The 22,700-nt window shown below is 44.6% G+C and overlaps 1 protein-coding gene across 6 annotated transcripts in view; it reads right to left on the bottom strand.

Moving 5' to 3' along the window:
* SLC5A11 (solute carrier family 5 member 11) overlaps window positions 1-22,700 on the bottom strand; it is an 86,352-nt gene that overhangs the window by 22,062 nt on the left and 41,590 nt on the right. For all 6 annotated transcript variants that reach the window (XM_021718786.1, XM_008070488.1, XM_008070490.1 and 3 more), the window contains one exon: window positions 20,842-21,047. In XM_021718786.1, the coding sequence (XP_021574461.1) occupies window positions 20,842-21,047 (206 nt within the window). The remainder of the gene's footprint in view (window positions 1-20,841; window positions 21,048-22,700) is intronic.

The raw sequence follows: 22,700 nt of genomic DNA, 5'->3' as shown, positions 1-22,700 counted from the left end.
GTTGAGAAACCTGTTTTCTGTCAGGGTCAGACCCTAAAAGGGACAGTAATTGAATGTTTCTTGATAAGTAATATCTCAGTGGGGGGGGAAGTGAGCTAAAAGGAATGAAAACGCAACTTCAATGTGTGGGAAGGAAGGGGCCATGATGAACTATGTGCCATCTCATGGCATCAATTGTGCATCCACTATCTCTTCATTTGCTCCTCCAACAGTAATCATGTACAAATTTTTCCTTCATTAGGACGGGAAAGAAGGGGGAGAGCTGTCACAGTGGAGGGGCATGCTGACCTGGCAGCTGGGGCCAGACACAGTGGCTCACACCTGCAATCCCAGTCCTTTGGGAGGCGAGGAGGAAGGATCACTTGATGCCAGGAGTTCAAGACTAGCCTAGGCAACATAGCGAGACCTGTCTCTACAAAAAAGTGGCTGGGTATAGTGACACCTGCCTGTAGCCCCAACTACTCAGGAGGGTGAGGCAGGAGAATCGCCTGAGCCCAGGAGGTCGAGGCTGGAGTGAGCTGTGATCATGCTACTGGACTCCAGCCTGGGTGGCAGAGTGAGACTTCCACTCAAAAAAAAAAAAAAAAAAAAAAGGGCTGGTCTCGGTGGCTCAGCCTGTAATCTTGGGCTTTGGGAAGCCGATGTGAGTGAATTGCCTGAACGTGTGGGTTCGAGACCCACCTGGGCAAATTGGCGAGCCTTCATCTCTACAATAAATCAAAAAAATCAGCCAGGCGTGGTAGCGTGCGCCTGTAGTTCTAACTACTGTAAGGCTGAGGCGGAAGTATCACCGGAGCCCAGCAGGTCAAGTCTGCGGTGGCTGGGAGCATGTGCACTGCACTCTAGTCTGGGCGACAGAGTGAGACTCCAACGCAAAAAAAAAAAAAAAAAAATGCAGCTGGGAATGGGTTCTTAGAATCAAGAGAACATCCAGCTGGTGATTTGCAATTAATAAATAGAGTGATTAAATGTGCAGATTTGAGTGTGAATCCTCACTCTGCCAGCTCTTTGTGAGTTTGGACAAGTTCCTTAACCTCCTCAGGCCTCAGTTCTCTCATCTATAAAATGGGAATAATAACAGTCCTGTTTTTGAGGTATCTAGCAGCTCTTAAGCAAAGAAACAGTAGTGATTATTGTCATTGTCATCATCACTGCTGCTGTTAGATGAAACCAGAGAAAGTGAAAATAGGTCAACAAAACAGAATTAGAAGAGAGTTAGCATTAGATGTTGGAAGCCGGATTCAAGAACTATGGGCCAGCAGTTTGGAAACATGAAAACAATGAACAATGTGACAATAAAGGAAGCAGAAAGGTGGTCTTGGGCAATACCTGAGCAGATGTAATTGTCCACACTGGTTTTCATGAATGAGTGTCTCCTGGTGACAGCAGAGGTCAATTGTCTTGAAAGGTCCAAGGCATGGGTAGAATAGAAACACAAACACTCCAGTCTTTGCTGGGAGTGATGCGTTAAGAGACAACAGAGAGAGGGTCTGAGCTATTGCTATCACCAGAATTGGAATGTTGGCGCATTACATCCTTACATAAGGATGCCTAGGCCTTATCCTGACACTCACTCTTCAAGAGCTCTCTGTTGAGTGGGTAAGGGTAGATCTTACTAAGATTTATCCATTCAAAGGGAATGACATTCTAGAGTTTTTCCTGAGTAGGAGACTAGTCTCTATATTTCCTTCCTCCTCCATTCTTCAAATGGAACCAACATGAGCTCAGAACTCTATCTACTATTTTCCTAGGCTTTGAGGCTTGAAACATGTGGAAAAGTTATAGAGGTCTTGGTGAGTTACCGGTGCCTTTTTTGAGCTGATTCAGTGAATTATGGATAAGGAGGAGGAAAATGTCATATCATGACCATTGCGATGCTGTGGTGAGCAGAACAAAATCAGAATTCTTCTCAATTTAAAAATAGTGGACATCAATGAAATTGTCTTCCCAGGGTGTCCTGCCTTTTTTTTTTGCAACCCATCCCCTCATCCACATGGTGATACTATTATCTTGGGTGCAGTTTCATGATCCAATAGTAGACACCTAACCCAGACTTGACCAATTAGAGTTCTTTTCCAGGATTTTGGATTTGGGGCTCAGAGAGTTGTCATGCTCTTTCCAGTTGGTCTGCCATGACAAACAATGCAGTCATCAGGTGAGAAAGAAAGATGATAGACAGGGAAACCAAAATAAGTTCTAAGAGTTTCTGGAGGCTAGTTCAACTTCCTGTAGTTTGTACTCCTTGAGCTAATAAGTCCCCCCGCTTTTTTCTAAGCTAGTTATTTTTTTTGTCACTTGCAATCAAGTGTACTCTCACATGTACAAGTTATATTTGTTTGAATGTTGCAAGTAAAAGACTCTAAAATGTGAAATTTAGCCAGGCATGGTGGTGCGTGCCTGTAATCCCAGCACTTTGAGGTGGAGGTGAGAGGCCTACCTGAGCTCAGGGATTCGAGACCAGCCTGAGCAACATGGCGAGACCTCATCTCCACAATAAATACAAAAATTAGCCGGACGTGGTGGTGGTACATGCCTGTGGTTCCAGCTACTTGAAAGGCTGAGGTGGAAGGATCACCTGAGCCCAGCAGGTTGAGGCTGTGATGACCATGAGAGTGCCACTGCACTCAAGCCTGGGCGACATAGTGAGACTCCAACTCAAAAGTAAAATAAAATAATAAAATAAAACATGAAATTGTCTTATTTGAGGGAATGCAAGAAGTGGCGAGGATCCCTCTGTCCATAGCTGGAAAGTTAGCTGGTCTTGTTTCACAGTTGGTTTAATGATAATCTGTCATTTCTCAGAACTCCAAACACAAACCTAGTGAAGCTAGAACACTTAGGAATGTGCCAGTGAAAAATGTAAGGTTATTGGAGTCTATAGCATACTTTTTTTTGGAATGTTTATATTAACTTATTTTTAATTGGCAAATAAAAATTGTATATATTTATTGTGACATGTTTTGAAATATGTCTATATCATGGAATGACTTCAAGCAAATTAGCATATACATTATTTCACATACTTTCCACTTGTTTGTGGTGAGAACACTTAACATCTACTCTGTAGCAATTATCAAGAATCCAACACGTTTTTATTAACTATAGTCACCATGCTGTGGAATAGCTCTGTTGAACTTATTCCTCCTGAGATTTGGTACCCTTTGACCACATCTCCCCAACCTCCTTCCGACCCCAACTCCTGGTAACCACCATTCTACTCTCCACTTCAGTATGATCAACTCTTTTAAGTTGTACATATGAGTGAGATCATGTGGTGTTTGTCTTTCTGAGAGTCCCATCTTTTTTTTGAGTTGGAGTTTCACTCTGTTTCCCAGACTGAAGTGCAGGTTGAGGCTGTGATGACCATGAGCATGCCACTGCACTCAAGCCTGGGCAACATAGTGAGACTCCAACTCAAAAGGAGGTCAAAACTGGCCACCCCAGTGTCGACCTGATAGGCTCCGGTGATCCTTCTGCCTCAGCCTTTCAAGTAGCTTATACTGCAAAAGAAAAGGCAGGACACCCTGGGAAGACAATTTCATTGATGTCCACTATTTTTAAATTGAGAAGAGCCGGGCTCGGTGGCTCAGCCTGTAATCCCGCACCTTTGGGAGGCTGAGGTGAGTGGATTGCCTGAGCCTGCAGGTTCGAAACCCACCTGGGCAATTTGGTGAGAACGCATCTCTACAATAAATCAAAATATTAGCCGGGCGTGGTAGCGCATGCCTGTAGTTCCAGCTACTTGGAAGGCTGAGGCGAAAGGATTGCCGGAGCCCAGTAAAGTGAGACTCCAACTCAAAAAAAAAAAAAAAAAAAGAGATTTGTGCTGTTAAAAAACTACAAGCCCAGAGAAGAGGGCGACAGACCCAGATAACAGAACAGACCTCTCAGGAATGTTATGAGAATGAACTGAGTTAGCATATATAAAATGCTTAGATCAGTGACAGGCAAGTCGTACAGCATCAATAAATATTTAAATCTTTAAATGCTGTTACTATTCTCAGTTATCATTTACCTTTTCCCTCTCTGCCCAGGATAATCTAGAATATGTTCTCAATCAGTGAACAATGAATGTTGGTTTGCCATTCTCTTCTGCTCTAAAACGAGCCCATATAGAGTGCTGGCCATGATATGTGTTTCGTAGGGCAGCCCCAGGACGGGGAACCAACACATTCTTTGGACTCTATAGAATTCAGTAGAAACATGGTGTGGTCAAGATCAAAGTCACGAGGTTAGCAGAATGTTATGGTCCAAGTAATGCTCGGCTGCTCCCCTTAATATCAATAAGTCAAAGGGGCAGGGAACTGGTAGAAAGAAGTTTATTTCTAGAAACAAAAACAGAGTACCATATGTTCTCATTTATAAGCGGACCTTGAACAATTTTCATAAAACTATAAGAAAGGAATTGGCAGTAGTGGGAAACTGCCAGCGGAGGGAGTGGCATACCTCATCAACAAGGGTAACTGCATAATGAACATCTCTATACCTGACCCTGAATTGTACCCTACATCTTTAAAATAAAGATAGATATAGATAGATAAATAAATAAATAAATAAAGTTTATTTCTGAGTTCAAATTCAGGGAGCAGAACCAAACTCAAGATTTTTCGAAAATGGTTCTGCTCACCCAGAGTTGCTAGTACCTTTCCATTAGTCACGTGACCAGCAGAGCATTGTACAGAACTTGAGTTTCAGCCGCATTTATCGATAGTGGCATTTTTCAGTTCAGACTTCCTGGTGCCAGACATCAGAGGTATCTCATAGCTTTTATCAGTAGGGCCCAGCAGATCAAGCTTGCCAGAGAGTAAAGTGAGTTTACAAGGCTTAAGATACGCATTATGCAAAAGTTATACAAATCATAAAACTTATGATTACATTGAAACAAAAGTTATACAAATCATAAGGCTTACGATTACATTGATAGTACATTATTCAAACTTATGACCACTCAGAAAAAGGGAATAAATAGGGATTTGCATCTTGAACTTGATTGGGTATAGACTACAGGGAAGTCAAGGATTTCCTGAAGCTACTTATGGGGAATGCATAGGAGATAAGGGGAAGCACACCCTTTACTAGCTCTCAGGAATATTGTTCAGGAATGTACAGGAGTGCTTGAGCCCTTGCATGCCCTTCTTTAGGAGCTGTGACAATATGGACAGACAGTGGGTCTCTGTATCAATTTGGTGCATTGGCGACTTCGTTGCAGGACCTTGGTCAACAGGGTCTCCTGATAGAGATGCTCTAGCAGCTGCCAGAAATACTTTGTGCTCTGGGGACTCTCTGGAGAGGAGTCCTGCTGACCAGGACCAGCCGTTGATTAAATTGTAAGAAAGAGACCTTGCCGGCTTGTGTAAAGTAGATACCCCTGGATGTGCTCACTTGGGCTCTCCAAGGCCACTTTGTAGGCACCAGAGGAACACTGAACCGACCTGTTAGTGCTTTTTGTTATTTGTATTTTAATTTGCTGAGAAAGCCAACTGGTTTGTTATGCTTTGTTTGATGGGGCATGTCATATTTTATTTATTTATTTATTTATTTAGAGTTGGAGTCTCACTCTGTCTCCCAGGCTAGAATGCAATAATACGCTCATGACCACCCCAGTGTCGACCTGCTGGCTCCGGTGGTCCTTTCATCTCACCCTTCCAAGTAGCTGGAACTACTAGCACGCACTACCATGCCTGGCTAATTTTTTGTGATTTATTGTAGAGACGAGGTTGCCCGGGCTCAGGCAATCCATTTGCCTCAGCCTCCCAAAGTGCTGGGATTACAGGCTGAGCCACCAAACCCAGCCAACATATCATATTTTTTTTCTTTTTTCTTTCTTTCTTTCTTTTTTTTTTTTTAGTTGGAGTGTCACTCTGTCACCCACCCAAGGCTGCATAATATTCCATTGTATATATGTACCACATTTTAAAAAATCCATTCCTTTTTGATGGGCAGCATGGTTGGTTCCATGTTCTTGCTATTGTGAACAATGCAATAAACATAGGTGTGCAGGTATCTTTTTTATAGAGTGACCTGAGTTCCTCCGGGTATATTCCCAGTAGGGAGATTGTGGGGTCATATGGAAGGTCAATTTTTAGAACTTTTAGGAATCGCCACACTGATTTCCACAGAGGCTGTACTAGTTTGCACTCCCACCAACAGTGCAGAAGTGTTTCCTTTTCACCACATCCTCTCCAGCATCTGTTATTTTTTGAGTTGTTTTTTAAAATTTTTTTGGTTTTTTTTTTTTTTTTTTTTTTTTTAGTTGGAGTCTCACTCTGCCACCCAGACTGGAGTGCAGTGGCCGCTTCCAGTCACTGCAGCGTCGACCTGCTGGGCTCCGGCGATCCTTCCGCCTAGCCTTCCGAGTAGCCGGAATTACAGGCACACGCTACCACGCCCAGCTGATTTTTAAAATTTATTGTAGAGATGAAGTCTCGCCAAGTTGCCCAGGTAGGTCTCGAACCTGCGGGCTCAGGCAATCCACTCACCTCAGCCTCCCAAAGCGCGGGATTACAGGCTGAACCACTGAGCCCGGCTACTTTTTGAGTTATTGATGATGGCCATTATGACTGGAGTTAGGTGGTATCTCAGTGTAGTTTTAATTTGCATCTCCTTGATGACTAGTGAGGCTGAACATTTTTTCATGTGTCTATTGGTTGCTCGTAACATATTTTATTTTATTTTATTTTTTTGAGTTGGAGTCTCACTCTGTCACCCAGACTGGAGTGCAGTGGCCGCTCGCGGCCACCGCAGCCTCGACCTGCTGGGCTCCGGCGATCCTTCCGCCTCAGCCTTCCAAGTAGCTGGAATTACAGGTATGTGCTACCATGCCCGGCTGATTTTTTGATTTATTGTAAAGATGAGGTCTCACTGCCCAGGCGGGTCTTGAACCTGCGGGCTCAGGCAATTCACTCACCTCAGCCTCCCAAAGGTGCAGGATTACAGGCTGAGCCACCGAACCCGGCTACATATTATATTTTAAAACTTGATTGGTGTGTGTTTCTTTTATGTCGTTTTTTTCCCCCTAAGTGTTGCTGTCTCCCTTTGTTTGTGTAGTATTTATGTAGGCGGTAAAATCCCCCTCCACCCTTGTGAATTCAGACTCCCATCTGGGTTGAAGATAAGAGGTACTTTTCCCTTTGGTCTGTGCAAACAAGACTCCCTAGGGGACTAAGGGACTTGGGAAGGTGTCAGGGATCAACTCCCATGACATATAAGGGCCTCATAGGGACCTCTCCATTCTAGTCATATGAAATTCTGTGGGCTCTGGAAGGCCCCAGACTTGATCAGACACTCCATGGACCTGAATCCACGCCAGATCCTAGTAATGGTGATCGTCTGGAAGCTGAAAGGGGCTCCCAGTGTTCCTGAGGGCTGCCCCACTGGAGGGGCATGCATAAGGGCTGGTCACCTGGTGCTCTTGAGTGCTCTTAGCACCCTAAGGGATAACCAACCCTTAAGAGGCAAGGAGATGACTGGTGGTGTCACACCCGACAGGGGCTCCTCTGCAAGCAGCACATTTTGACCTAGAACACCTGGTGCTGTCCGGAGCTAGGGATCACTTGTCACTTCTACCTCATGTCTATACTATCCTCTAACATAAGCCTACTCTGTCTGGTTTCCTATATCTTGTTTCTCCCGACCTATCTACACTGTTAAAATTCCTGTCTTTTTGTTATCAAAGATGTGCAGGCCGGGCTCATGCCTATAATCCCAGCACTTTGGAAGGCTGAGGGGAGAGGATTGCCTGAGTCCACGGGTTCGAGACTCACCTAGGCAACTTGGGAATAAATCAAAAAATTAGCCAGGCATGGTGGCATGCATCTGTCATTCCAGCTACTTGGAAGGCTGAGGCGGAAGAATAGCCTGAGCCCCTGAGGTTGAGGTTGCGATGGCCATGAGCGTGCCACTGCACTCTAACCTGGGTGACAGAGCGAGACTCCAACTCAAAAAAAAAGATCTGCAAAAGGCACCTGCTATGCGTGTATAATGCTACTGGTTATCTTGAATTCTTTCCTGGGACCACATTCTCTCCTTTCCTTAGCCTGCATTCTCCTTCATGGATTCTGAGGGAGTTCATTCTAATCCACCTGTAAAGGAACTTAGAAATCTCTTATATGCTACTTTGCCTTTTGTTAACTCAGTGCAAGTTGATGCTAACCTTGGAGGAAAAAATTTTGCAATCTTCTTTTTTTTTTTTTGAGTTGGAGCCTCACTCTGTCACCCAGACTGGAGTGCAGTGGCTGCTCCGGGCCACCACAGCCTCGACCTGCTGGGCTCCAGCAATCCTTCCACCTCAGCCTTCCGAGTAACTGGAATTATAGGCATACGCTACCACGCCTGGCTGATTTTTTGATTTATGGTAGAGATGAGGTCTTGCCAAATTGTCCAGGCAGGTCTTCAACCTGCGGGCTCAGGCAATCCACTCATCTCAGCCTCCCAAAGCACGGGATTACAGGCTGAGCCACTGAGCCTGGCAAAATTTTGCAATCTTATGTGAAAGGGTAATCATCCTCTGGCAACTAAGAAATTTAATAGACTGTTTTTGTTTTCAAGCGCTAGCAGCCGGCTTACTCAAAAGTAAGTCTATTTCTAAAGGTTTAAGCCTTGCCTGAGATTGCGAGCAACTGCTTGTCCCTGTAGAACTGTTCGAAGGTCTCTTGGAAGCATATAGTATATTTCAACACCCTATTTTAGAATTTAATGCTAGATAACACCACTGCTTGGACTGTAAGATTTTCTTTATGATTTTATGTCAGCACTCTGCAGACAGAATTTTATTCAGTCATGCTCTGCATACTCAGATTAAGAAGGAAGAAGACTCTCTCAATGACCCTCTGTTATCTCGGGTGCTATCTTCGAGCTTTCACTGGGTCACCATGGGCAGAGGAGCAGAGCCTCCTGCTGATTTGGCCTTGGCTCAGCCTAAGGAACCCCCTGTTAATTCTACCCAGGCTGCTACCCTTCTACCTTGCAAGCCCATTGATCCTGTACCTCTAAAGGAACCCAGGCCTGTGGGAACCACACACAGTGGAACCACGTTCCATCTTCCTCCTAAACCAACGTATCCATTATGGGAGATTGCAAATGGAAAGACAGGAATTAGATGGTTGTGCATCCCTTTTTCTGGCACAATGCCAATTAAGATTAGGTAGCACCAGGCTCAACGGCTCATGCCTGTAATTCAGCACTTTGGGAAATGGAGATGGGAGGAGTACCTGAGCTCAGGGGTTCCAGGACAGCCTGAACAATATGGCAAGACTTCGTATCTACAATAAATCAAAAATTTCAGCTGGGCATCTCAGTTTTAAGGAATTTCAAACTCTAACCCTCACCTTTGATCTAACTTGGGGTGGTGTTAATGTTATTTTCGCTACCTGCTGCACCTCAGAGGAGAAAAAATGCATTTTTAAAACAGTGCAAATGTACATTGACATAATGGTTAAGCAACAGCCAGATAGGTATGCAATCGGAATGGTAACTGGTCCTAATGCTGACCCCCAATGTAATTGCCAATGGGGAGGGGTTGATATGGCAAGAAGTGATCATATGCTTGTGTGTATCAAGAAATGCATAGAGAAACATATAGTCAAATCTGTTAATTATGCCAAGATAAAGAAAATCACACAAGGTCTAGATGATGATCCTGCTCTTTTCCAAGAAAGGTGAGTAAAAGCTATTAAAAATATATAAATATAGACATTAATATGCTGGAAGAGCAAATCTTCTTAGAAACTTTTTAATCAGCTAATTAGCTATACCTATCCCCCACAAAAGCTTCAAAAGCCTCCAATTAATAGAGGAGGCATTTAAGGTTTTCAACAATTGAGACATCGGGAGGAAAAAAAAAGGAGAAAGCCTCCAGGATGAGTACCAGCGAGACAAAAAGCAGGGAGACCTACTGACCGTTGTCATTAATGGCAGAGCTCAGTAAGAATAGACCTGCTAAGCTGGGCACAGTGGCTCAAGCCTGCAATCCCAGCACTTTGGGAGGTTGAGGGGAGAGGACTGCCTGAGTCCAGGGGTTTGAGACCAGCCTGTGCAACTTGGTGAGACCTCATCTCTACAATAAATCAAAAAATTAGCCAGGCATGGTGGTGCACACCTGTAGTTTCAACTACTTGGAAGGCTGAGGTGGAAGGATTGCCTGATCCCAGCAGGTCGAGGCTGTGGTAGCCATGAGCATGCCACTGTACTCCAGCCTGGGAGATAGAGTGAGACTCCAACTTGAAAAAAAAAAAGGCCTGCTAAGGGGAATGGTATCTGCTATGGATGCAGTCAGTCTGGGCACTTGAAGCACAACTGTCCTCAAAGGCTAAGCCTCCAGGACCTTGTTCATCATGCAGGCTAGAAGGCTACTAGAAGAGACCGTGTGGCCTCTCCTTAAGGGGAGGGGGAACACCTAGCTCGATAATGATGCCACTGACTGAAGGGGCCTGAGGACCATGGCCCAGCCCAGCGCTCTGTTTGCCATCACCCCAGAGAATCCTGGGGTCTGTATGGACATGACTGGGGTCCATAATAATCTCTTGATTAATACTGAAGCTAAGTTTTTAGCCCTTGTTCTCATACTGAACCTCTTTCTCCTGACACCTGCTCCCTAGTGGGAGTTGAGGGTGTTCCATAAGTTAGATGTTTCACCTAATCTCTAATCAGAAGTTACTAAAAGGTTAATTCAAATTAGGAATGTAAAAGGTTATCTATGAAAAAGGTAAAAAGAAAGAAACCAAAAAAACAAAGGAAAGATGTAAAAAAAAGTTGTTGGTGTAAAAGTGTTTTTGGTAAGAAAAAAGGATACAAGGAAAAAGAATAATCTTGTCTAGAAGAGGATCTTTTATGTTAGATTTTTGTCCTATAATGGAGTGAAAAGTTATCTGAAAGAAGGAAAGTATAAGACAAAAACAGAATCAAGCATGTCAAAAATGGTAGGAACGTGTCAAAGATGGTATGTGGAAGGTTTGTGGAAAGAAATGTGTAAAAGGAATTCTATGAACAATCTAGTTTGCAAAAATAAAAAGTTATATCTGTAAACTTACCATTAATATCAATCACTGATGTTAGACCAAAACGTCATTATATCAAAGTAAAAGTATTCTTTTAAAACACTAAGCCGGGCTCGGTGGCTCAGCCTGTAATCCCACACTTTGGGAGGCTGAGGTGAGTGGATTGCCTGAGCCCGCGGGTTCGAGACCCGCCTGGGCAACTGGGCGAGACCTCATCTCTACAATAAATAAAAAAATCAGCCGTGTATGGTAGCATGTGCCTGTAATTCCAGCTACTCAGAAGGCTGAGGCAGAAGGATTGCCGGAGCCCAGTGGGTCGAGGTTGCGGTGGCCGGGAGCGGCCACTGCACTCCAGTCTGGGCGATAGAGTAAGACTCCAACTCAATAAATAAATAAATAAAACACTAATCTGGGTCAGGCTCGGTGGCTCAGCCTATAATCCCAGCATTTTGGTGGGCCGAGGTGAACGGATTGCCTGAGCCTATGGGTTCGAGCCAAGCCTGGGCAACTTGGTGAGACCTCATCTCTACAATAAATCTAAAATTAGCCGGGCATGGTGGTGCATGCCTGTAGTTCTGGCTACTTGGAAGGCTGAGGTGGAAGGATTGCCAGAGCCCAGCAGGTAGAGGCTACAGTGGCCATGGGCATGCCCTTGCACTCCAGACTGGACAGCAGAGTGAGACTCCAACTCAAAAAAAAAAAAAAGACTGCTAACCAAACGAGGGTTAATTGCACAAACTGAATTAATAAAACCAAATAATTTTATAACTTTACTTAAGGTACTACCAATTATTTTGCTATATTTTTCAGAGTCAAAAGAAAAATCTTTTTTTTCTTGGAGCAATTAACAGGGTTTTTTTCCCACAGATAAGTATGATTGTTTGCTCAATAAGGATTTGTTTTCTTTTGTAACACTGGTTATTTTACCAAGGCTCTAGCTGAAATAATATTTCAAAACAGACTGCTTTAGAGAATTAAGATTAAAGTTTAAATTAATCTGAGATTCCTTATAGGAAAAAGTTCCAACAAAGCTAATTTTAAGAGGGCCTATATGGGTCTGGGTGCAGAGGCTCATGTCTATAATTCCAGCACTTTGGGAGGCTGAGGTGAGAGGATTGCCTGAGCCCACAGGTTCGAGACCAACCTGGGCAACTTGGTGAGATCTCATCTCTATAACAAATCAAAAAATTAGATGAGTGTGGTGGCACATGTCTATAGCTCCAGCTAGTTGGATGGCTGAGGCGGAAGGATCACCTGAACCCAGCAGGTCGAGGCTGCAGTGGCCATGAGTGTGTCACTGCACTCCAGCCTGGGTGACAGAGCAAGACTCCAATTCAAAAAATAAAAAATAAATAAACAAAAATAAAAGGGCCTACATGGCAAGTAATCTCATTACACTTTATGTGCAAATAAGACATATTAAGTCTAAATAAGTAGACCACTATAAGTTGTCTTTAACAGAAATGGAAACTGAAAAATTGTCTCAAAAGAAACTGATACACTTGTTTTAAATTCCCTTGTTCATTTTCTTTAGTTTTATAATTTTCTATAATTTGAATTACATTGTGAAGTCTTTTCTGGGTGCAAGTCTCCAAACATTTTCAGATTTCTCTTCAAATTTTATAATCACTTGAGTGCCTTGTTCAAGTTATAGTCCAGAAAAATTTGTCAGGTTGCCACTATAATCCAGAAATACATTAAAAACTCAAAAAGTTGGTACTTATAATAAAGTCACAGAAATTAAGTTATGCTAATAACCGCAGGTCTTGCAGTTTTTGTATAAAAGGCAATCAGCCACCATCTAAATTGTCAAAATGTATACCTGACTTCACTTAATTCTACTTCCTGAAGAAGGAGGGGTTTCCTTCAGTTATTCCTTTTATTTTTTTATTTTTTTGAGTTGGAGTCTCACTCTGTCACCCAAGCTGGAGTGCAGTGGCATGCTCACGGCCACTGCATCCTTGATCTGCTAGGTTCAGGTGATCCTCCCCCTTCAGCCTTCCAAGTAGCTGGAACTACAGACACACACCACCATCCCCAGCTAATTTTTGATTTATTATAGAGATTAGGTCTCACCAAGCTACCCAGGCTGGTCTCAAACCCCTCAGCTCAGGTAATCCTCTCACCTCAGCCTCCCAAAGTGCTAGGATTATAGGCATGAGCCACCGTGCCCAACCAGTTATTCCTTTTATTAAGACTCTTGTAATGATTATAATTCTGCTAAATTCTCTTTAACAGTCTGGTAAAATGTGTTTCTTCCAGAATCCAGCAATTTCATGCACACACAATGGTCATGCAAGGATTCCAGGTGGTGCCTATAAACAATGCCACTGCTGAAACATATCTGGACACTAGATCAGACAAGGAGAGATTTTCGAACTCTGGCTAGGCAGGACTATGCCCACTGCCAGCTCTGAAGAAGCTACAGAAAATGGAGCTTTGCTCCTCAAAACCCCATAGGATTATGGGATCAAAAATCTCTAAGGAAGAAGTAATTGAGGCAGGGTAGCTAGCACAGGTTAGACATAGATACACTTCCCATAGGTAGGTTTTAGGAGGCATTCAGACATTTTAAAAATTACATTTCACTGCAGGCCAAGCGGCAGCCTAACCCACTCCTCAGTAAATCCAAAGAAAACTCCACCAGATGTAAGACTAGGAAAGCCCAACCTTTCAATTCATGGTTTAGCATAGTAATCACTAGGAATCTTTCTGAAACTGAACACAGGTATTTGGTATTGCATTGCTCAGGGTCCAAGTCAGTCCCTGAAGGGGATTAATTTAAGTCCCTTTGAAATTGTTTATGGTAGGCCTTTTTCCTATACCTCTGAAGGCAGTGGGACCACAGAAATAGGTGCTCATAAGAAAATGTTTCCATTTGAGACAAAATTTAACCATGGTTTATAAACTTACTTCCCCTAGGAACTTCGGGGGCCACGGAGAACCCAGATATCCCTTCTACCCAGGGGAGCAAGTGATGTTAAAAGATTGGAGAAGCCGGGCTCAGTGGCTCAGCCTGTCATCCCGCGCCTTTGGGAGGCTGAGGTGAGTGGATGGCCTGAGTCCGCGGGTTCGAGACCCACCTGGGCAGCGAGACCTCATCTCTACAATAAAATTAAAAAATCAGCCGGGCGTGGCCGCGCCTGCCTGTAATTCCGGCTACTCGGAAGGCTGAGGCGGAAGGATCGCCAGAGCCCAGCAGTCCGAGGCTGTGGTGGCCGGGAGCGGCCGCTGCCCTCCAGTCTGGGCGACAGAGTGAGACTCCGACTCAAAAAAAAAAGATTGGAGAGACGATCAACAGCTGCAAGAAAAGAGGAAGGGATAATATGATATTCTGCTCAACACTCATCTACTGCATTAAAAGCCTGTGGGCATAAGGCCTTGGATCCACCATTTCCGAGTGAAAAAGTATACGCCTGAACAGAGAGACCCTGTTCCTGGACCAGTACCACAGCCTCAGTGCACAGTAGAGCCAGTACAGGACTTAAAGCTCCTATTTAAACAAACAAAATGATTCTTACGATTCTTGTTCTGCTACCCTATACGATAACTACCAATGGAAATGTGTATTTAGAGTGGGCCTATTCTTATGCTAGTATATTCAATGACTCAAATTGTTGGATTTATGGACCACTTCCAGTCTCAAGAGCCTGTGGGCTTCCCTGGTGGGTTTCACCCCTCCAGAGGACTGACTGGAAGCAGTTAGATCTGTATATTCAAGAGTTCAGAGTGGGAAGTCAAGCAGCTAACAGTGATGACTTAACAAGAATTAGCTAGCAGCAATGGCCCATGAAGGAAACTATAAACGAACCAGGCCATGATTTCACCTTTTCATGCTGATCTACCATAAGAGACAATATACTATTTTTTCTTTTTTGAGCTGGAGTCTCACTCCTGTCGCCCAGGCTGGAGTAATTTTTAACCAACATAATCCGCGTAAGCCTGAAGCCCTGAGTCTCAATTATCAAACCATGGAAGGGGTTCATCAGATATGGGATGGGGTAATATGGCTCACACTTGAATATGGTAGATTAAACAAACCAGCCCCCTTGTGTCGGGAACAAAAAACTTCTCAAGGCAGGATCTTGTGAATGCAGCTCAACACATGGGCTGGCTCCCTTTAGAACAATGCCAAAACCTTATCGTCCTGAAGGACAGCGATTTGTTTGCCACCGATTGGACTTAGAGGCCAGGGGTATACTGGTGAGCTCGCAACAGGACTCAGTGAATCTGTGGTACTCATTTATGGCCTTGGTTTCCCACCACATGCATTGGTGATGCACTCTGGGCTTTCCATGGGTCCAAGGACATGAATATAGCACTCTTCAAAAAGTGAACATAGCCAACTGCCCTATCTGCACAGCCACCTGCCCTATCTGCACATTCAATGAACTAGATGTGGTTTTAGTTATTTCTTTATTTGTTTATTTATTTATTTATTGAGTCAGCGTCTCACTCGGTCACCCAGGCTGGAGTGAAGTGGCATACTCACGGCCACCGCAGCCTCGGTTCAGGCTATTCTTCTGCCTCAGTCTTCCAAGTAGCTGGAACTACAGGCATGCTCCATCATGCCCAGCTAATTTTTCTTGATTTATTGTAGAAATGAGGGCTCATCAGGCTGGTCTTGAACTCATGGGCTCAGGCAATCCTCTTACCTCGGCCTCCCAAAGTGCTGGAATTATAAGCATGAGCTACCGCACCCAACCTTAGATCTGTTTTTATTTCTATTATTTATTTATTTATTTATTCATTTATTTTTTAAGTCGGAGTCTCACTCTGTCACCCAGACTGGAGTGCAGTGGCCGCTCCCGGTCACCGCAGCCTCAACTTGCTGGGCTCCAGCGATCCTTCTGCCTCAGCCTTTCAAGTAGCTGGAACTACAGGCGCGCACTACCACACCCAGTTCATTTTTGATTTATTGTAGAGATTAGGTCTCGCCAAGTTGCCCAAGTGGGTCTCGAACCCTTAGGCTCAGGCAATCCACTCACCTCAGCCTCCCAAAGGCGTGGGATTACAGACTGAGCCACCGAGCCCGGTTTATTTTTTATTTTTTGAGTTGGAGTCACACTTTCTCACCCAGGCTGGAGTGCAGTGGCACACTCACGGCCACCCCAGTGTCGACCTGCTGGGCTCAGGCAATTCTTCCACCTCAACCAAGAAGTAGCCAGAACTACAGGTGAGTGCTACCATGCCCAGCTAATGTTTTGATTTATTGTAGAGATGAGGTCTCGCCAAGTTGCCCAGGCTGTTCTCTAACCCGTGGGCTCAGGCAATCCCCTCGCCTCAGCCTCCCAAAGTGCTAGAATTACAGGCTTGAGCCACTGCATCCAGCCTTTAGATCTGTTTTTAAATCTTATGATTATGCTCTTAATTTCTTTTTAGCCAATATAGAATTGGAAAGTGTGTCCCTCCACATTGAAGCCTTAGCTAAGTTCACACAGTGAACCTTGAACAATAGCAAAAATAATTAATACTGAAATGACTGGTGTGTAAGGCAGTGCTACAAAACTGAATGACTTTAGAAATTCTTACTACGTCTCAGAGGGGCACATGTGCCATTATCCATACTGAGTGTTACATTTTCACCCCAGGTGAATCAGGGAACATCACAGTGATGCCAAGCCAAATGAAAACCAGCATTAATGCTATATAGGCGATGCAGATGCTTATGCTAAAGAGGTGCTTGGAAATATCTGATTGGTTTTCCCACATATTTTCTTGGCTCCCATCAGGGTTACAGGGCCTCCTTTCAGGCATAGGGAAGTTCTTTTTTTTTGAGTCTTAGTCTCATTCTATTATCCAGGCTGGAGGGCAGTGGCATGCTCACGGCCACCGCAGCTTCGACCTACTGGGCTCAGGCGATCCTTCCACCTCAACCTTTCAAGTAACTGGAACTACAGGTGTGTGCTACCATGCCTGGTTAATTTTTTGATTTATAGTAGAGAGGAGGTCTCGCTGCCCAGGCGGGTCTCGAGCCCGCGGGCTCAGGCAATCCACTCACCTCAGCCTCCCAAGGCGCGGGATTACAGGCTGAGCCACTGAGCCCGGCCATACGTACATTTATGTTGTCAGCATGGCATAGAGGAGGTCTCACCAAGTTGCCCGGGCTGGTCTTGAACCCATGGGCTCAGGCCTCTCCTCGGCCTCCCAAAGTGCTGGGATTATAAACATGAGCCACCACACCCGACCTGGGAAGTTCTTTCTAACAACGTTTTTAATAGCAATTACATCACGCTTTGTACCTGATGCATTTTTTAAATTACTGTGCTCATAATTAAATCTATAAAGCATGAAAGCCAGCTGAGAGAAAGAACCATACGTACATTTATTTATATTTATTTATTTATATATTTTTTTGAGTTGGAGTCTCACTCCCAGACTGCAGGGCAGTGGCTGCTCCCGGCCACCGCAGCCTCGACCTCCGCCTCAGCCTTCCAAGTAGCTGGAAGTGCAGGCACGCGCTATCATGCCCGGCTAATTTTTGATTTATTGTAGAGATGAGGTCTCGCTGCCCAGGCGGGTCTCGAGCCCGCGGGCTCAGGCAATCCACTCACCTCAGCCTCCCAAAGGCGCGGGATTACAGGCTGAGCCACCGGGCCCGGCAATACGTACATTTACGTTAAGTCAGCATGACATAGCTACTCCCATGATAGATATCATGGCTTCAACTGACAGTGGGGAAATGATACCAAGACCCGCTAATGTCAGTCCCTAGAGAAGGGTATGGCAAGGGCTCAAGTGTTCCTGTACATTCCTGAATAATATTCTTAAGAGCTAATAAAAGGTGTGCTTCCCCTTATCTCCCATGCACTCCCCGTAAGTAGCTCCAGAGAATCCTTGACTTCCCTATAATCCATACCCAATCAAGTTCAAGATGCAAATCCCCATTTACTCCCTTTTTCTGAGTGGAGATAAGTTTGAATAATATAGTATCAATGTAATCGTCAGTTTTGTGATTTGCATAATTTTTGCATAATGCATGATGTCTTAGGCCTTGTAAACTTCCTTTACTCTATAGCAAGCTTGATTAACGCTTCTGCCTGGCCTGCTGATAAGAGCTATGCGAGACCTCTTATACCGGACACCAGGAAATCTGGACCCAAAAATGTCACTATCGATAAATGGGGCTGAAACTAAAGTTCAATACAATGCTTTGCTGGTCACGTGGCTAATGTATAGGTACTAGCAACTCTGGACTTATGAAAGTAAACTGTAAAAGTCTAGAGGGTGAACAGAACCATTTTAGAAAGACCTCAAGTCTGGCCCTGCTTCCTGGATTTGAACTCAGAAATAAACTGCTTTCTATCAGTTCTCTGCCCCTTTGATTCATTGGTATCAAGGGGAGCAGCCGAGCATTTTTCGGACCATAACAGGAAGGCTTGAACTTTTGGGCCCTATTGGTCTGTCTGGCATTTGGAAGGAGCTCAAGCCCTCGTGAACTGAGTCCTCATGCTCTTGAGCAATGTGGGGTGGGTTGGAGGTGGCCTTTAAGGGGTACTCACTAGAATAAGGATTTGAAGAATCTCAAGGAATTATTTGTAGCTATTAATAAATACAAGCAGCCGGGCTCGGTGGCTCAGCCTGTAACCCTGCGCCTTTGGGAGGCTGAGGTAAGTGGATTGCCTGAGCCCGAGGGTTCGAGACCCGCCTGGGCAGCAAGACCTCATCTCTATAGTAAATCAAAAAATCAGCCAGGAGTGGTAGTGCATGCCTGTAATTCCGGCTACTCGAGGCGGAAGAATCGCAGGAGACCAGCAGGTCGAGGCTGCGGTGGCCAGGAGCAGCCATTGCACTCCAGTCTGGGTGACAGAGTGAGACTTCAACTCAATAAATACATAAATAAATAATAAATAAATAAATACAAGCTATGTCAAGAGCAGTTACAAAAACCATTGTGAAAATGTACTTTTTTTTTTGAGTCAGAGTCTCACTCTGTCACCCAGGCTGGAGTGCAGCGGCACGATCATGGCTTACCTCAGCCTCAACCTCCTGGGTTCAAGCGATCCTTCCACCCTAGCCTCCCGAGTAGCTGGGACTATAGACACATGCCACCAGACCCAGTTAGTTTTTTAATTTTTTTGCAGAGACGGGGTCTTGTTATGTTGCCCAGGCTGGTCTTGATCTCCTGGACTCATGCAATCCTCCTGCCTCAGCCTCCCAAAGTGCTGAGATTACAGGCATGAGCCACCATCCCCTGCCTGGGATATGATTTTAACAGGAGGGAAGGGGTTTACACTTATTAATTATGACCTTTATCTTCATAATGACTAACTATTTTTGGGTGCTTATTCTATGCCAGGCACAGACTTCAGTATGTTACATATACTATCAAATTATGAGATTCAATTACAGGTTAGAACCAGACTATCTAGGTTCATGTCCTGGCTCCAACATTTATAAGCTGTGTGACCTTGGGCAAGTAATTTAACCTCTCTGGACCTCATATATAAAATAAGAGTATTAATGGTACCTGCCATGGAGTGTAAATGTTTTTAATGGTTTGCGAATTTAATGTCCCTGCAACAAATTGGCTATGATCAAATTCCTCATGCTGAATGTTGTAACCTCATTTAACAGATGAGGAGTACTCACAATGGCTCATGCCTGTAATCCCAGCAATTTGAGAGGATTGCCTGAGCCCAAGGGTTCAAGACCAGCCTGGGCAAATTGGCAAGACCTCGTCTCTACAATAAATAAATAAATAAAAGAAAAAAGAAAAAAATCTAAAACAGATGAGGAACAGATGAGGAAACGGAGGCTCAGGGATGTTAAATGTGTCCCAAGATAATGCTGCCTGAATTTGACCCCAGGCCTGTTAAATGTGAGGCCCATGCCGTTAGTGTGAACTTGTACCGTGGTCTCTCCCGCCTGAGATTTGCTAAGGAGGAGAAGTCCACTCTCTTAAAGGGGCAGTGAGGCCGGGTTCACGCCTATAATCCCAACACTTTGGAAGGCTGAGGTGAGAGGACTACCTGAGCCCACGGGTTTGAGATCAGCCTGGGTAACTGGGCAAGACCTCATCTCTACAATAAATTAAAAAAAAAAAAACTAGCAGGTGTGGAAGCGTGCACCTGTAGTTCCAGCTACTTGGAAGGCTGAGGGGCAAGGATCACCTGAGCCCAACAGGTTGAGGCTGCAGTGGCCGTGAGCATGTCACTGCACGCCAGCCTGGGCGACAGAGTGAGACTCTGTCAAACAAAAAGAGAGAGAGAGAAGGGAGGGAGGAAGGAAGAAAGGAAGAAAGGAAGGAAGGAAGGAAGGAAGGAAGGAAGGAAGGAAGGAAGGAAAGAAAGAAAGAAAGAAAGAAAGAAAGAAAGAAAGAAAGAAAGAAAGAAAGAAAGAAAGAAAGAAAGGACTACTTTCTGCCAATTCCCTGTCCCTTTGATGCATCAGTATCAAAGGAGAGTAGTTGATCATTACTGGGACCGTAACAAAAGTGCTGGGATTATAGGTGTGAGCCGCTGCACCTGGCCCACTCCTGATTTGTAAGTGCTCAGAGGGGTGCCTGGTATGCAGAGGACACCTAGAAAGTGTTTGTTGAACAAACAATGTCTGATAGAAGTTTTATCTTCCATTTAAAATGTATCATCTCCTTTGCTTCCTAGATCTCTCCAGATAATAAGCAGGATGTACTGATTTTTCCCCTCACATCGGCTGTTTTGGATTCGCCATTAGCATGAGCAAGAGCAAGGAGGAAAAGAGCTGGCAGAACCATGGAGAGGAAGGCAAAGTCAAGGGGGGAGATGTAAATAAGAGACTGACAAAAGCACTGACTTCAGTCATTCCACAGTATGACTGAATGAGCAAAAAGAAGGAAAGGAAGCTTGTTCAGCCCACTGTCCTGTACCTGATCCGTGCACCAGTACCAGAGGGACGGGATGGACATTCCAAATAGGATCCCCGGCCACGGGAGATCAGACGTCAGCGGGTCTCGGAAAATATGGAAGGCGTCTTCTCGGGGCAGCCCACAGCTGCTGTTCTCACTCCGGTTGCTAGCCAGAGCCAAGAAGTACTTCTCCTTCAGGCCTTCCATACCGCCAACCGCAGCAAAACCTAGAATTCAGAGAAACTTAGCTGGGTTCTTAACAAGTGATGGTTGAAGACTTCACAGTGAAGTCCTAGTCGGAACAGAGCTACCAAATGCCCTTGGAAGTAACTGTGGATTTCGCTGGAGCTCAGAAACCAATATGCCAAAATATGGTGCTTTGACATGCGGAAGTGAAGAAGCCTCATGGTCTTTCTGACGTTCCCCTTGTCCCTCAAGCCTGTCTGTCGCAAAGTACAGGATAAATTGTTATTCCAAGTTCCCGTATCTCTTTAAAATCTGAACCCGCCAAAGAAGAAAACAAATACCTTGGGTCCCTTCCCTGAGTTTTCGTGAACTGGGTTCATATTGCAGGCAGAAAGGCTAAAGTCTGTCAGCACACCTGGACAGACTTTTGTTACAAGCCATTGTCTGCAGGCCCAGCGGACTTTGTCATAGGCCACTGTATCTTCTTCAAGCTCATTGAATTCCCCTAAAACCATCCACACTTCTCTACCCCCTTCCTCTAGAAGCAGGGTATAGAAGCATCCACACCTCACTGAGATATTGCACAGGCACTCTAGGATTCTCCCCGATGCATGCTAATAGATTTCTATGCCATTTTTCCTTTTTTTTTTTTTTTTGAGTTGGAGTCTCACTCTGTTGCCCAGACTGGAGTGCAGTGGCACACTCCTGGCCACCGCAGCCTCAACCTGCTGGGCGATCCTTCCGCCTCAGCCTTCCAAGTAGCTGGAACTACATGTATTGCAGAGGCAAGGTCTTGCCAAGTTGCTCCAGTGGGTCTTGAACCCGCAGACTCAGGCAATCCACTCACCTTGGCCTCCCAAAGTGCTGGGATTACAGGCTGAGCCACTGAGCCCGGCCCATTTTTCCTATTAATCTGCCTTTTGTCAGCTGATTTTTTTCAGTGAACCTTCCAAGAGTAAAGGGGAAATTTTCATCTTTTCTCTTACATTGCTTCTCAGAATAATATTTCTAAATAACACAAGATACATAGGATTGTAAAGAAATAAAATATTGAAGGCAATCATCAAAATATTAAAAATGTGATATAGTAATGTATTTATTTGCTCCATTAAATAATAAAACCTAGCAGCAGCAGGTCTAATAATGATTTTTGTTTTAAAGTAGCTATGAGCACAGTTTTCCAATACATCAACAACTGTAATACAATATAAAAATATTTTGAGCCAGATGTAGTAGTATATGCCTGTGGTTTTCAGCTACTCAAGGCTTCAGTGAGCTATGGTCACACCACTGCACTCTAGCTGGGCTACAGAGTGACACCCTGTCTCTAAAAAAACAGGCCAGGCAACTTTGGGAGGCAGAGGTGAGAGGCTTGCCTGAACTCAGGGGTTTGAGACCAGCCTGGGCAACTTAGCGAGACCTCATATCTATTAAAAAAAAAAAAATTGGGCATGGTGGTGCGTACCTGTGGTTCCAGCTACTCAGAAGGCTGAGACGGAAGGATCACCTGAACCCAACTGGTCAAGGCTGTGGTGGCCGTGAGCACGCCACTGCACTCCAGCCTGAGCAACAGAGTGAGACTTCAACTAAAAAAAAATTTTTTCTTTGTTAGCAAAACATGGGGTTTTAGATGCAGACAATTTTTTTTTTTTTGAGTTGGAGTCTCACTCTGTCACCCAGACTGGAGTGCAGTG

The sequence above is a fragment of the Carlito syrichta genome, unplaced genomic scaffold (genome assembly GCF_000164805.1).
Source record: "Carlito syrichta isolate Samal-C Ts95f unplaced genomic scaffold, Tarsius_syrichta-2.0.1 Scaffold313449, whole genome shotgun sequence".
In the NCBI taxonomy this organism is placed as follows: domain Eukaryota; kingdom Metazoa; phylum Chordata; class Mammalia; order Primates; family Tarsiidae; genus Carlito; species Carlito syrichta.
This window is presented reverse-complemented; position numbering and strand designations above follow the sequence as displayed.